This window comes from Sparus aurata, chromosome 23 (genome assembly GCF_900880675.1).
Source record: "Sparus aurata chromosome 23, fSpaAur1.1, whole genome shotgun sequence".
In the NCBI taxonomy this organism is placed as follows: Eukaryota; Metazoa; Chordata; class Actinopteri; order Spariformes; family Sparidae; genus Sparus; species Sparus aurata.
The window spans coordinates 13,566,565-13,583,233 of NC_044209.1; the positions used below are offsets into that span (position 1 = coordinate 13,566,565).

General features: G+C 39.9%; 1 protein-coding gene across 1 annotated transcript in view; it reads left to right on the top strand.

Annotated features, from left to right (window-relative positions):
• LOC115576153 (obscurin) overlaps nucleotides 1-16,669 on the top strand; it is an 82,048-nt gene that overhangs the window by 57,120 nt on the left and 8,259 nt on the right. Inside the window, exons 5-8 of the mRNA XM_030408624.1 lie at nucleotides 4,675-4,992; nucleotides 5,093-5,389; nucleotides 15,200-15,511; nucleotides 15,612-15,896. Coding sequence (XP_030264484.1) covers nucleotides 4,675-4,992; nucleotides 5,093-5,389; nucleotides 15,200-15,511; nucleotides 15,612-15,896 — 1,212 coding nt within the window. The remainder of the gene's footprint in view (nucleotides 1-4,674; nucleotides 4,993-5,092; nucleotides 5,390-15,199; nucleotides 15,512-15,611; nucleotides 15,897-16,669) is intronic.

Consider the following 16,669-nt stretch of genomic DNA (forward strand, 5'->3'; position numbering starts at 1 on the left):
ATTAGAGGCAGATTTACCACACGTGTGTAAATGTTTCACATGTTAACTTAATGTAAAAGAAAGCAATAACAGGTCTAGCCATTCTGATAGTTACACATCAATCTCTCATTTTAAGAGCCTTAAAATACAACTGTTACCAAATTAAATAGTGTAACATATCCTTAAATATATTCAATTTGGCAGGCCTAGAAGGCAAACCAAACAGTGAGGTGGAATAAGAAGGCTGAAGGCTTTCTTGTGTATATTCAGCTGCTGACTCAGTCTATTTAATTCCTTACTAATGTACTGTATGTCCTCTGCACCTGTCCAAGAACAGATTATTGCAATGTGTTCTGCTTCTTTCCATCTATCTGCATAATCATAGTTATGCAGATAGATGGAAACTGTATGTCAATCATTAACTCTCAAGTTAAATCTGTGTTGCTTGCCCCGACCAATCAATGTATATGCAGAAGCAAGCGTTAAAGATCAGCTGGTCAATTATGTCATGTTTTACTATGTAAATCTCATGTGAGAAGTATTTTATTTTTTAATTAAAGGAGCATAATCATTAGGCATGCGTGTGAGTGCAAGTCGCATGACATACATAAGTACAGAGAAATAATAAACTCAGTGACATTGCAGGTCTAAAGTAAATGAAAATCACATGTAGCACATTGTTCACCTCTGCTTCTGCATATATATGTATTATTCCCTGCTTCTGCATACATATTTTCGTGTGTGTGTTTGTTTTTCAGTGCCTCCGATTTCTAGGCTGCCAACTCTCAGCGTGTCTGCCTCCTCTGGTGGGGAAAACCAGGCTTCCTTCTCCTGCTTTGCCAAAGGTTTTTCACCAAACAGTTACCAATTCAAATGGCTGAAAAATGATGGAGACGTCACCAACAAAATAGACGAGATCGTGACATCGTCTGAGGAAAGAGTGGACAACGGAACAAAAGTGTACAGTGCAGCAAGTGTTCTCTTGGTAGAGTCCAGTGAGTGGAACAAGGGTACTACGTTTACATGTCTGTTTGAGGGGAAAGGTGAAGGCAACATTCCAAGATTCGTGAATTCATCTGTGACCTACAACCACAACCCAATATGCCCAAGTGAGTAAATTATTGTTTAAAAAGAGTTTGTAAAATTAAATTCTCATTGTTTTTTTCTCATCTGTATAATATTTGTACATTTATTCTTCACTCAGCTGGTGAGGGACGTCCTGAAGAATATGTGACCATAACGATCACTGGCCCAACAATGGAGGACATGTTTTTAAACAGAAAAGGGAAGCTAGAGTGTCGTGCCAAGCAAATCCAGCCATCTATTGATAAGATGTACTTCACAAGCGAAAAAGGAGATGAAATACTTACTCCTGAAAAGAAGCTGATTGAAGGCAGTAAAAACATATACAGCGTTTCAATTGACATCACATACGACGAATGGAGCCTGGGGCTAAAGCGCACCTGCGTTGTTGAACATTCAGAAGTGTTGGTCCCGGTGAAGCAAGTCTATGAAAGGAGATTTGGTAAGAAAACAATTCTATTTGAACATAAAAGCCTTAATTTACCTCCTTTTGTCACGCCTTCACGTAAGTGAGTTTTGTAGCAGATACTTCCTTCAGAACTGTTCTGTGTGTGGAAGGAGGCCTGATTGTTCTCTCATGCTTGCAGGAGGACAACCTCAGCGTCCTTCAGTGTTTATGATGCCTCCGGTGGAACATACTAGAAAAGACAAGGTGACCCTGACTTGCTATGTGAAAGACTTCTTCCCTAAGGAGGTTTACGTGGCTTGGCTTGTTGACGACGACGCTGCAGACTCAAAAGATGTCCAGACCACAAACCCAATAGAAAACAATGGACTCTATTCTGCATATGGCCAGTTAACGCTCAGCCTCGAGAAGTGGAAACAGAATGACATGGTGTATAGCTGTGTAGTTTACCACGAGTCTGTGGCTAACACAACTAGAGCTATTGTCAGGTCCATCGGGTACAGAACATTTGGAAACACCAACCTGGTCAACCTCAACATGAACGTCCCTGATACGTGCAAGGCCCAGTAGATGTCACTCTGTGTCGTTGTGTCTTCTGCTGTTTGTTGTTTAAATGTTTGTTGCTTGTGATACAACACTGTGTTTGTCTTTTTAATGCAGATTGAAAATCAAAATAAAAAAAATGCTCTTTGCAACTCTGTTTTTGTACGTCGCATGCACTTCATGTCTTCATTGAACCTTTACTGTGAGCTACACGTTATTCGTGAGTGTACTGTCACGGTGCTGTCCTTACGCAACACAAGTCAGCTGTAGACGTCAGCATGAATGAGTTTTAAAGCAGCGACAGTGTGTAGGACTTTAATGCACCACCACGCTAAGTCTAGACAAAGATTTAATCATATTTGTTCATTTTTATTCGTATATGGTGCTTTAACAATGTTTGTGTGACTTGTCTTTGTGTGTCTGTGTACTCTACTGGGTCTTGCACCCCTCGACACAAGACAGTTTATCGTTTAAAGTCCAATTCTGTTGTCTTTCTCGTCAAATGATGAATATATGAATCAACAAGCCAAGTCATGCATGCCATCCCAATAATGGGGTCTCTCCAAAGCAATTCAGGATCATTGTAGAAACAGCTCTTTTATATTAAAAAAAAAACAGAATCAACATTTTAGAACATGCAAAACTATTTGGCCTTATGGTATACTTAAAACAACATATATATATATTTAATATTCATTATTCAATACTTGATTGACTGACTGACTGACTGACTGACTGATTTACTGATAACCCTGGCCTGGCCTGCGTGGTTGTATATGATTTATATCTATAATACATTGCCAGACTAAATTAATCAAATTTAGTTGTTCGTGAGCTATCGTTTAAATCTAGAGATGTTTGCCTCAAATACTAACTGATTAATTACTCTACACTACATCCAGGGTGCGAGCTTATAATTCACAGTCAATGGAACAGTGCTATGGAGGCGGAGGAAGATAACATGGGAGACACAGCTGTCACCTTCATCCTTCTCTTCCTCATCACTCTGCTGTTCACCATTGGAACCACTGCTTTCAAGGTAATGATGAATTTATATATAGAAAGACAAACCTGAATTATGTAGTGGAACAACAAAGCAGGGTTTGCAGTAAAGTCATAACACAGGAAAAACAATAGGTTCACACAGGGCAGAGTTGCGGGAGAAAAAATGGCAACAACATAATAATAATACCTCAGTAAGTGACATTTAAGTGATATTTGACTATATCTCATTAGTAAGTGCTTAAATTAACATGCTACTGTCATTTTACATTTTATTCTAATTCTGAAAGTGACTGCCACACAAGCTCCACTGTTGAAGATGAAAAAAGGCAGCACTTTTGCAATTTACCATTTTGAGCCTGAACAATGATCATATCAAATTGTATAGCTATTACTAAATTGTATTTTATTTTGTTATTTTGTGTTTAATGTTATCACAAAATGTTTTTATTCTCACAAGCTGATATATTTAAATTTAGCGAACTACAACTGGAGCATTTTCTTCGTGCTGTATATTTAATGTCTAACTTGACAATGATGAGGTTGATCTCACTAAAAGAGATAAGATCTCTGAAATCCAAAATAAGTATCTTTCATTTGAGTTTTGCTTAAATTTTAAAGGACATCTTGACAAAGCGGTCAGGATTCATGCGTGTGTTACTTTGATGATGCAGCAATGTACTGCTTTAGCTGTAGAAATGTGATCACTTTGTAGCAATATTACTAATCCACTTTTTAATGTTTTTTTTCCTGTCTTTTCAGATTAAATGAAACAAGGTGAACTTTCTGTAAAAGAAAAAGCATTTTTTTTCACACATTTTTGCTTTAAAACTCATTGTATCATGTAAGTAATCACAATTTTTTTTTTTTCATTTTAATTACAAGAGCTTTGTATCTTTTTGAAAATAAATTCTGTAATGCAGTAACCACTTACGTTGCAAGTCAAACTTATTTCTCTTGTCCATTATTTTGAAACTGTCCCACAGTTTGACCTTCAAATTAAATAACATTATAGTCATTATAGTAAATTATATTCTATATTTTCAAACCATTTAAATGTGTTTTAATTATATATTGCGTAATATGTTGTTACACCTCCCCAGCACCTGAAATCAACAGCCCATGTTGAACTCAATATGTAAATTCAAAAATGTTACAGTTGGTTAGTTGTTGAATCTATTAATAATAGAGAACTAGAACTAAAACCTTAAGCAAAGCCACGAGAAGCCTGATAACCTGTGTTAACTGATATGAGATATTTAAATGTGCACTCTGCTTCTCTTACTGGCATAACCACACCTCACACCTGGTGTCTGTGACGCACCGTTGCTCTCTGCATTGTTTCACTTCTGTGTTTTGGTACTTTTTTGGGTCCGGAGTGTTGCTCAATGCTTCCGCTCGCTGCTCGCTCTGATCACTCTGGCCTGTCACGCTGCAACATCTGTGCAACAGACTTCCCCATCTAACTCCACCAGAATCTGTTAAACCACAACTCTGCCATCTAGCCTAAATACAAAGACTTTACACTTAGCACTGAGACAACACAGCTGGTTAATTGACAAAAATGTGAAGGTAAGACCTGAAAGCAACTCATATATAAAAATCATTGACAAATTTTGGAATGAATGCAAGTTAAAAACAAAATCTCTTCTCTATCTCAGTCCTGCGGGTTGTCTCTCCGAACATCACATTACACCCTGTCTGGGACGGAGAACTTGGGACCTCGCCAGTCAGACTCATCTGCACCCTAAGTGACTTCTTCCCAGAAAAACTGAGTGTGAATTGGCAACGGGACAACCGACATTTCAACATTCGGCCAATCCAAAGGAAGCTGCAGGTTTTGGAAAGGCGGGAGAAAATCTTCAGTCTAAGCAGTGAGATTGAGCCAAATATGAGAGAGTGGGAAGCGGGCTCAAGTTTTACTTGCAAGGCCACTCACAACAACAATGAATTTTCAAAGATAATAAGTATTTGTCAAAGTGAGTATGTAGAGCTTCTGTTTGACAGCAAAATATGAAAATTTGTTAATATATTGTGAATTATTGTGTTTTTTTTTTTTTATGTATTTGTTTTTTGTAGTCTATACATGCACCCCTCCTTCCATTCATATCGACATCCCCAGCTTCATGACGGTGATGATGGCAAAATCTGAGGTGATGGCAACATGTTCAGTCCACACTGTGTTTAATGCCAAGGTGACCTGGCAGATGGATGGGAGACTCCCTTCCAGTAACAAAGTGACGCAGACCAGAAATGAGACTCATTTAATAGGCAGCCTGACAGTTTCCACAAGAGACTGGAAGCAGCTGAGGCTTGTTAAATGTAAAGTGGAACATCGTTGCCTGACATCTGCTGAGGAGTCCATACATTTATCAGGTAAGAGATTAGAGAACAAAAAACAAAAACAGATAATGCTGTTTATTTACGGTTATCTAATGACTAAATAATATAGTATCTGCCAGTCTGTTCTTTAGTAACTCATCTTCATCGCCAAGATAGACATTGACACTCTTCAATGATTAATTAACTATCAAGTCCTTCCTGATTCAGTATTTACTCACTCCTGACCAATTTGTTGTGTACCTTATTGTAAATTGCCAAAATGAGTGCTATTAAAGTGATGAACCTAAATTAATACATTCTGCTTTGTTTTCTCTCTCCATCATCCAGAGCCTGCAGCCACAGCTCCATCAGTGGAGATCAGGAGGTCTCTACCAGAATTACTGAAGGGAAACAGTGCTGTGCTGGAGTGTGACGTCACACGCCTCTCCTCCAGTGATCTGTACATCACGTTTCAGGCAGACAGTGACAACATTTCTGAGAATTTGTATGTTGACCTTCCTGAAACCCCAGGCCTCCATTCAATCAGCAGACGCTTCACTGTCCCTTCAAAGTACTGGACTAATGACACAAGTTTCACCTGCACAGTGAATCAAGGCTACACTCGCATATTCACGTCAAATTCGACAGGGAGTTTTTTTGGTGAGAGTTGTTACTGTTTTTTCTAATTTGTAAAGTCAGTGCTTTTGTTATTTAACTTAATTGATGCACAGACTGATTCAGTGATTCATTAATTTATTCATCTGTTGCATTATGTTTAGTCGACCCATCAGTGGAGCTCCTTCTAGTCCCCAGTGATGTGTCAGGACCACAGAGACTCTCATGCTCTGGATGGGGCTTCAACCCTCAAATCAAATGGTTTGCTGAGTCAAAGCAAAGATCTTCTTCAAACCATGACATCAGCATGGATGCAGATGGACATGTGGCAGTGACCAGTCAACTTCAGATACCTCAGACAGAGTGGAAGACAGGGAAGGTCTTCACTTGTGAAGTGTCTGACACGTCTCTGAACAAACAGATCAGAAAGGACATCAGCCTCTGCTCAGGTAAATTCAAACAGAAGGAAAGCAACCAAGTCAAGTCATATGAGTAATGAGAATAAGGTGTCAATGCAACACATGTAACAGTGTAAACTGACAGCCTCATTAATCAGAATTTATAAACTAAGAAACTGATCCAAGTAATCAGTGCGCATCTGTCTATCCATCAACCTCCTCTGCTCTGTTTCAGTTTTATAGACAGAGCTGCACCGACACACACACATGTCCACTTATAATCCAAAGTCATTTCAGCTATTCACAGCATAAACACTCACTATCTTAGCTGTGGGGCTTACAGTAAATATGCCAAAATAATAAGAAACCAGCAAACATTAAGCCACATGCCAGCTCAGATCATGTCACGTGCACAAAGCCCCCAGGTGTCACTGAGTGACCTGACAGCTTTATCTTATTGTCTCTTTCTTAAAGGGAAGTTTTTAAGCACATCCAAAATAGGCAAACAAGCAACTGAAGAGTAATCTAATTTTAATACGAAAGAAGGACATTTTCGCAAATGAATTCCTTTAATGCAGTGTTTTCTTTACCTACCTAATGAGAGGAGAGGCTGCTTTCAGTATTTTAAATGTGTCCATGTGCGCAATAATGTCACTGCAAGAAATATCATGGCACATTTAAGCAGCACAACTAAAAGCTGTAGTTATAACCTTGACAGGACAGAAGAAACTCTCCAGAGGAAACAGAATTCAACTTTTTGCCCTGAAATAAGTCATTTTAGACATTTTCAGAAGATTTTATTTTATTAACATGGACTATGTGTGTTTTTGGATGTGTAAATAAACATCAACTTTAGATTCTGACCAATCTTGTCGCCCTGTTGTGATTTTCACAAAAATCGGTGAAGTTAAGCAGCTGTGCCTCGTGTGTAAGTCCTCACGGGGGAAGCGCATTCCAAATAATCGAGGTGATCTGTATCTGTGTACAGCAGTTAATTTAGAGAAAGCTTAGCCTTCTCAAACCTCATTGCCCATCACCCCGGATACAAGTAATCAAATAATCAGTTTATGACATACTGTTAATACTAATCAGGTCAGAGGTGTTATCACTTTAACACTATCTCTGTTTAAATCATTGTGCCTATAACGAGAGAGCACGTCTGTCCTGAGAGGGTAGTTGGAAAGAGATCTCAATAACTGATTCGATATCAAACACTGAAAGAATGTTGGAAATGATGCTTATTCAATGTCAGCTGATACAAAACTCCAGTTTATAAACTGCAACATCTTGCATACACTTTGATTCATTAAATTCAACATAGACATGTGAGTAGAATTATTTCAGTTCTGTTAAACCTGTCCCACTCAAAATAAATGATTATTTAAAAGCTGAATGTAAATCAGTTAGTATCCAATGGCTTTGGAAGCAACTACTCTCAAAATTGGAGGAGGGGGACAAAATGTTTTTGTCAAATATATAACTTGTTCTGGACTTCACGTCACTTCATGGTTCTTTTTTGCTGTACTTCTCACTTTTAGTTTGTTCAAGCATCCCTCCTTCCATTCATGTGGAGATTCCCAGCTTCAAGACAGTCATGATGTCAACGTCTGAGGTGCAAGCAACATGTTTGGTTCACACTGGTTTTGATGCCAAGGTGACCTGGCTGATGGATGGGAGAGTCTCACACAGTAACACAGTGAGCCAGGATTCAAACACGACTCATATATTCAGTAATGTGAGAGTTTCCTCCAGTCAGTTGAAACAACTGAAGAACATAACATGCAGAGCAGAACACGCCTGCTTCTCAATAGCTGAGAAGAGCATCAGTGTTGCAGGTAAGACAACTATACAACATGAAAATCAGACGTGTAGTGACAGCAAAGAACCTAAATTAATACATTCCGCTTTGTTTTTCTCTCCATCATCCAGAGCCTGCAGCCACAGCTCCATCAGTGGAGATCAGGAGATCTCTACCAGAATTACTGAAGGGAAACAGTGCTGTGCTGGAGTGTGACATCACACAACTCTCCTCCAGTGATCTGTACATCACGTTTCAGGCAGATGGTGACAACATTTCTGAGAATTTGTATGTTGACCTTCCTGAAACCCCAGGCCTCCATTCAATCACTAGACGCTTCACTGTCCCTTCAAAGTACTGGACTAATGACACAAGGTTCACCTGCACAGTGAATCAAGGCTTCTCCAGCAACTTTAAATCAAACTCCACAGGCAATATTTTTGGTGAGATGAGTCATTAGTCTTTCTCTCTTTAATGTTTCACATCTTGTTGTTCTGTTTAAATAAACTGACTCATTGATGCACTGATTGATCTCTCATTTAGTCGACCCATCAGTGGAGCTCCTTCTAGTCCCCAGTGATGTGTCAGGACCACAGAGACTCTCATGCTCTGGATGGGGCTTCAACCCTCAAATCAAATGGTTTGCTGAGTCAAAGCAAAGATCTTCTTCAAACCATGACATCAGCATGGATGCAGATGGACATGTGGCAGTGACCAGTCAACTTCAGATACCTCAGACAGAGTGGAAGACAGGGAAGGTCTTCACTTGTGAAGTGTCTGACACGTCTCTGAACAAACAGATCAGAAAGGACATCAGCCTCTGCTCAGGTAAATTCAAACAGAAGGAAAGCAACCAAGTCAAGTCATATGAGTAATGAGAATAAGGTGTCAATGCAACACATGTAACAGTGTAAACTGACAGCCTCATTAATCAGAATTTATAAACTAAGAAACTGATCCAAGTAATCAGTGCTCATCTGTCTATCCATCAACCTCCTCTGCTCTGTTTCAGTTTTATAGACAGAGCTGCACCGACACACACACATATCCACTTATAATCCAAAGTAATTTCACCTATTCACAGCATAAACACTCACTATCTTAGCTGTGGGGCTTACAGTAAATATGCCAAAATAATAAGAAACCAGCAAACATTAAGCCACATGTCAGCTCAGATCATGTCACATGCACAAAGCCCCCAGGTGTCACTGAGTGACCTGACAGCTTTATCTTATTGTCTCTTTCTTAAAGGGAAGTTTTTAAGCACATCCAAAATAGGCAAACAAGCAACTGAAGAGTAATCTAATTTTAATACGAAAGACGGACATTTTCGCAAATGAATTCCTTTAATGCAGTGTTTTCTTTACCTACCTAATGAGAGGAGAGGCTGCTTTCAGTATTTTAAATGTGTCCATGTGCGCAATAATGTCACTGCAAGAAATATCATGGCACATTTAAGCAGCACAACTAAAAGCTGTAGTTATAACCTTGACAGGACAGAAGAAACTCTCCAGAGGAAACAGAATTCAACTTTTTGCCCTGACATAAGTCATTTTAGACATTTTCAGAAGATTTTATTTTATTAACATGGACTATGTGTGTTTTTGGATGTGTAAATAAACATTAACTTTAGATTCTGACCAATCTTGTCGCCCTGTTGTGATTTTCACAAAAATCTGTGAAGTTAAGCAGCTGTGCCTCGTGTGTAAGTCCTCACGGGGGAAGCGCATTCCAAATAATCGAGGTGATCTGTATCTGTGTACAGCAGTTAATTTAGAGAAAGCTTAGCCTTCTCAAATCTCATTGCCCATCACCCCGGATACAAGTAATCAAATAATAAGTTTATGACATACTGTTAATACTAATCAGGTCAGAGGTGCTATCACTTTAACACTATCTCTGTTTAAATCATTGTGCCTATAACGAGAGAGCACGTCTGTCCTGAGAGGGTAGTTGGAAAGAGATCTCAATAACTGATTCGATATCAAATACTGAAAGAATGTTGGAAATGATGCTTATTCAATGTCAGCTGATACAAAACTCCAGTTTATAAACTGCAACATCTTGCATACACTTTGATTCATTAAATTCAACATAGACATGTGAGTAGAATTATTTCAGTTCTGTTAAACCTGTCCCACTCAAAATACATGATTATTCAAAAACTGAATGTAAATCAGTTAGTATCCAAAGGCTTTGGAAGCAACTTCTCTCAAAATTGGAGGAGGGGGACAAAATGTTTTTGTCAAATATATAACTTGTTCTGGACTTCACGTCACTTCATGGTTCTTTTTTGCTGTACTTCTCTCTCTCAGTTTGTTCAAGCATCCCTCCTTCCATTCATGTGGAGATTCCCAGCTTCAAGACAGTCATGATGTCAACGTCTGAGGTGCAAGCAACATGTTTGGTTCACACTGGTTTTGATGCCAAGGTGACCTGGCTGATGGATGGGAGAGTCTCACACAGTAACACAGTGAGCCAGGATTCAAACACGACTCATATATTCAGTAATGTGAGAGTTTCCTCCAGTCAGTTGAAACAACTGAAGAACATAACATGCAGAGCAGAACACGCCTGCTTCTCAATAGCTGAGAAGAGCATCAGTGTTGCAGGTAAGACAACTATACAACATGAAAATCAGACGTGTCGTGACAGCAAAGAACCTAAATTAATACATTCCGCTTTGTTTTCTCTCTCCATCATCCAGAGCCTGCAGCCACAGCTCCATCAGTGGAGATCAGGAGATCTCTACCAGATCTGCTGAAGGGAAACAGTGCTGTGCTGGAGTGTGATGTCACACAACTCTCCTCCAGCCATCTGTATGTAACCTTTCAAGCCAACAGCGTCGACATCTCTGAAAAACAGTATGTTGATCTTCATCAAGCCTCAGGCGTCCATTCAATCACTAGACGCTTCACTGTCCCTCAAACACACTGGAAGAAAGACACAAGGTTCACCTGCACAGTGAATCAAGGCTTCTCCAGCAACTTTGAGTCAAACTCCACAGCCAACATTTTTGGTGAGATGAGTCATTAGTCTTTCTCTCTTTAATGTTTCACATCTTGTTGTTTTGTTTAAATAAACTGACTCATTGATGCACTGATTGATCTCTCATTTAGTCGACCCATCAGTGGAGCTCCTTCTAGTCCCCAGTGATGTGTCAGGACCACAGAGACTCTCATGCTCTGGATGGGGCTTCAACCCTCAAATCAAATGGTTTGCTGAGTCAAAGCAAAGATCTTCTTCAAACCGTGACATCAGCATGGATGCAGATGGACGTGTGGCAGTGACCAGTCAACTTCAGATACCTCAGACAGAGTGGAAGACAGGGAAGGTCTTCACTTGTGAAGTGTCTGACACGTCTCTGAACAAACAGGTCAGACAGGACATCAGCCTCTGCTCAGGTAAATTCAAACAGAAAGAGAGCAACAAATCCCTCCAAAATCTCTAGACGGACGTATACAACCATCTTATAATTAATGCTCTCTAAAGTTATGGCCACATTCATCATTTTATGTGAAATAGGGTACATGAAAACAATCCAGATAAGCTGGTACATACACAACCATCACCTAATATCTACTTACAGCATTGATACGCTAAGGTAATGGCAAAAAATGTCCCCCTGTAACGCTGAACAGAAAAAAAGTAACATTCCCATCTATTTGGAACTGTGTTTCTTGCCACCTGGTGGACAAAACTCCAATATTCATTGATCTGTGTCCCACTCTTCATGAGGATTACAAACATCTGATCCTCTTGCTCAATGCTTTGCTATTGCACAGCCACTGAGTAAAACTGATTCTCTGCCATTTCAATCAGGACAGGTAGCACACTAGCCTCCCACCACCAGACCCATTTTACAAATACAGATCAGTCTGAAACATCTCTATTCATTTTCAATTCGCAAGAAGGATTATCAACTAGTGCAGACCAAAATCTGAACCAGGGATTCTCCTTTCAGTCATCCTCTCTAACAAACCTCACATTAGATAACAGTTGTGATTGACCCCTTACAAACCTGTTTAAATGTGAATGTGTACGGGTGTATCTGAAAGCAAATTACACATGAGCTTGAGGATTTGTCTGGTTCTGAGACGAGTCACTTGCACCACATTTAGCCAGATATGCTGAGAGTCAAAGAGGCTACACAGGCCTCCATTACATAACCTTGTAAAAGGCTAAAATCCTATGCTATGTTATTGTAAGTGAGCTTCCCTACATTACAGAGTAATTTCTTCAGGTATTATGCAGGTTTTGAACAAATTGTCTTGTGATGTGAAACAATTCATACTTTACCATTATACAGTTGACTCAGGATTTTGTCATGCTTCATATTTCTTTTCCTGTATTACATAACCTTGTTAAAGGCTAAAGTCCTATGCTATGTTCTTGTAAAAGACCCTTTTTACATGACGGAGTAATTTCTTTCAATATTACTAAAATATACTAAATGTAGCACATTTTGAACATACTATCAAAATGGTCTTATGATGTGGAACAATACTTACTTTACAAAGACATATATTTGACTTGTGATTTTGTCATGCTTCATTATTCTTTTTCTGTGTATTTTCAACTCTCAGCTTATTCAAGCATCCCTCCTTCCATTCATGTGGAGATTCCCAGCTTCAAGACAGTCATGATGTCAACGCCTGAGGTGCAAGCAACATGTTTGGTTCACACTGGTTTTGATGCCAGGGTGACCTGGCTGATGGATGGGAGACTCCCACAAATTAACACAGTGAGCCAGGACTCAAACACGACTCATATATTCAGTAATGTGAGAGTTTCCTCCAGTCAGTGGAAACAACTGAAGAATATAACATGCAGAGCAGAACACGCCTGCTTCTCCATAGCTGAGAAGAGCATCAGTGTTGCAGGTAAGACAACTATACAACATGAAAATCAGACGTGTCGTGAAAGCAAGGAACCTAAATTAATACATTCCGCTTTGTTTTCTCTCTCCATCATCCAGAGCCTGCAGCCACAGCTCCATCAGTGGAGATCAGGAGATCTCTACCAGATCTGCTGAAGGGAAACAGTGCTGTGCTGGAGTGTGACATCACACAACTCTCCTCCAGTCATCTGTATGTAACCTTTCAAGCCAACAGCGTCGACATCTCTGAAAAACAGTATGTTGATCTTCATCAAGCCTCAGGCGTCCATTCAATCACTAGACGCTTCACTGTCCCTCAAACACACTGGAAGAAAGACACAAGGTTCACCTGCACAGTGAATCAAGGCTTCTCCAGCAACTTTGAGTCAAACTCTACAGGCAATATTTTTGGTGAGATTAGTCATTAGTCTTTCTCTCTTTAATGTTTCACATCTTGTTGTTCTGTTTAAATAAACTGACTCATTGATGCACTGATTGATCTCTCATTTAGTCGACCCATCAGTGGAGCTCCTTCTAGTCCCCAGTGATGTGTCAGGACCACAGAGACTCTCATGCTCTGGATGGGGCTTCAACCCTCAAATCAAATGGTTTGCTGAGTCAAAGCAAAGATCTTTTTCAAACCATGACATCAGCATGGATGCAGATGGACATGTGGCAGTGACCAGTCAACTTCAGATACCTCAGACAGAGTGGAAGACAGGGAAGGTCTTCACTTGTGAAGTGTCTGACACGTCTCTGAACAAACAGGTCAGACAGGACATCAGCCTCTGCTCAGGTAAATTCAAACAGAAGGACAGCAACAAATCCATCCAAAATCTCTAGACGGATATATACAACCATCTTATAATTAATGCTCTTTAAAGTTAATGCCACATTCATCATTTCATGAGAAATAGGGTACATGAAAACAATCCAGGGAAGCTGGTGTAAACACAACCATCACCTAATATCTACTTACAGCACTGATACGCTAAGGTAATGGCAAAAAATGTCCCCCTGTACCACTGAACAAGTAACATTAGCAACTATTTGGAACTGTGTTTCTTGCCACCTGGTGGACAAAACTCCAATATTCATTGATCTGTGTCCCACTCTTCATGAGGATTACAAACATCTGATCCTCTTGCTCAATGCTTTCCTATTGCACAGCCACTGAGTAAAACTGATTCACTGCCATTTCAATCAGGACAGGTAGCACACTAGCCTCCCACCACCAGACTCATTTTACAAACACAGATCAGTCTGAAACCTCTCTATTCATTTTCAATTCGCAAGGAGGATTATCAACTAGTGCAGACCAAAATCTGAACCAGGGATTCTCCTTTCAGTCATCCTCTCTAACAAACCTCACATTAGATAACAGTTGTGATTGACCCATTACAAACCTGTTTTAATGGGAATGTGGACAGATGTATCCAACAGCATTATTAAACATGAGCTTGAGGATTTGTCTGTTTGTGAGACGAGTCACTTACACCACATTTGGCCAGATATGCTGAGAGTCAAAGAGGCTGCACAGGCCTCTATTACATAAAGTTGTAAAAGGCTAAAATCCTATGCTATGTTATTGCAGAATACCCTTTTAACATTAAGGTGTAATTTCTTTCAATAATATTAAAATGTACAAAATGTAGCACATTTTGAACATACTATCAAAATGGTCTTATGATGTGGAACAATACTTACTTTACAAAGACATATATTTGACTTATGATTTTGTCATGCTTCATGATTCTTTTCCTGTGTATTTTCAACTCTCAGCTTATTCAAGCATCCCTCCTTCCATTCATGTGGAGATTCCCAGCTTCAAGACAGTCATGATGTCAATGCCTGAGGTGCAAGCAACATGTTTGGTTCACACTGGTTTTGATGCCAAGGTGACCTGGCTGATGGATGGGAGACTCCCACAAAGTAACAGAGTGAGCCAGGACTCAAACACGACTCATATATTCAGTAATGTGAGAGTTTCCCCCAGTCAGTGGAAACAACTGAAGAATATAACATGCAGAGCAGAACACGCCTGCTTCTCAATAGCTGAGAAGAGCATCAGTGTTGCAGGTAAGACAACTATACAACATGAAAATCAGACGTGTCGTGACAGCAAAGAACCTAAATTAATACATTCCGCTTTGTTTTCTCTCTCCATCATCCAGAGCCTGCAGCCACAGCTCCATCAGTGGAGATCAGGAGATCTCTACCAGATCTGCTGAAGGGAAACAGTGCTGTGCTGGAGTGTGACATCACACAACTCTCCTCCAGTCATCTGTATGTAACCTTTCAAGCCAACAGCGTCGACATCTCTGAAAAACATTATGTTGATCTTCATCAAGCCTCAGGCATCCATTCAATCACTAGACGCTTCACTGTCCCTCAAACACACTGGAAGAAAGACACAAGGTTCACCTGCACAGTGAATCAAGGCTTCTCCAGCAACTTTGAGTCAAACTCTACAGGCAATCTTTTTGGTGAGATGAGTCATTAGTCTTTCTCTCTTTAATGTTTCACATCTTGTTGTTCTGTTTAAATAAACTGACTCATTGATGCACTGATTGATCTCTCATTTAGTCGACCCATCAGTGGAGCTCCTTCTAGTCCCCAGTGATGTGTCAGGACCACAGAGACTCTCATGCTCTGGATGGGGCTTCAACCCTCAAATCAAATGGTTTGCTGAGTCAAAGCAAAGATCTTCTTCAAACCGTGACATCAGCATGGATGCAGATGGACGTGTGGCAGTGACCAGTCAACTTCAGATACCTCAGACAGAGTGGAAGACAGGGAAGGTCTTCACTTGTGAAGTGTCTGACACGTCTCTGAACAAACAGGTCAGACAGGACATCAGCCTCTGCTCAGGTAAATTCAAACAGAAGGACAGCAACAAATCCATCCAAAATCTCTAGACGGATGTATACAACCATCTTATAATTAATGCTCTTGAAAGTTAATGCCACATTCATCATTTCATGAGAAATAGGGTACATGAAAACAATCCAGGGAAGCTGGTGTAAACACAACCATCACCTAATATCTACTTACAGCACTGATACGTTAAGATAATGGCAAAAAATGTGCCCCTGTACCACTGAACAAGTAACATTAGCATCTATTTGGAACTGTGTTTCTTGCCACCTGGTGGACAAAACTCCAATATTCATTGATCTGTGTCCCACTCTTCATGAGGATTACAAACATCTGATCCTCTTGCTCAATGCTTTCCTATTGCACAGCCACTGTATAAAACTGATTCTCTGCCATTTCAATCAGGACAGGTAGCACACTAGCCTCCCACCACCAGACTCATTTTACAAACACAGATCAGTCTGAAACCTCTCTATTCATTTTCAATTCACAAGAAGGATTATCAACTAGTGCAGACCAAAATCTGAACCAGGGATTCTCCTTTCAGTCATCCTCTCTAACAAACCTCACATTAGATAACAGTTGTGATTGACCCGTTACAAACCTGTTTTAATGGGAATGTGTACGGGTGTATCTAAAAGCAAATTAAACATGAGCTTGAGGATTTGATGGGAATGTGGACAGATGTATCCAACAGCATTATTTAACATGAGCTTGAGGATTTGTCTGTTTGTGAGACGAGTCACTTACACCACATTTAGCCAGAT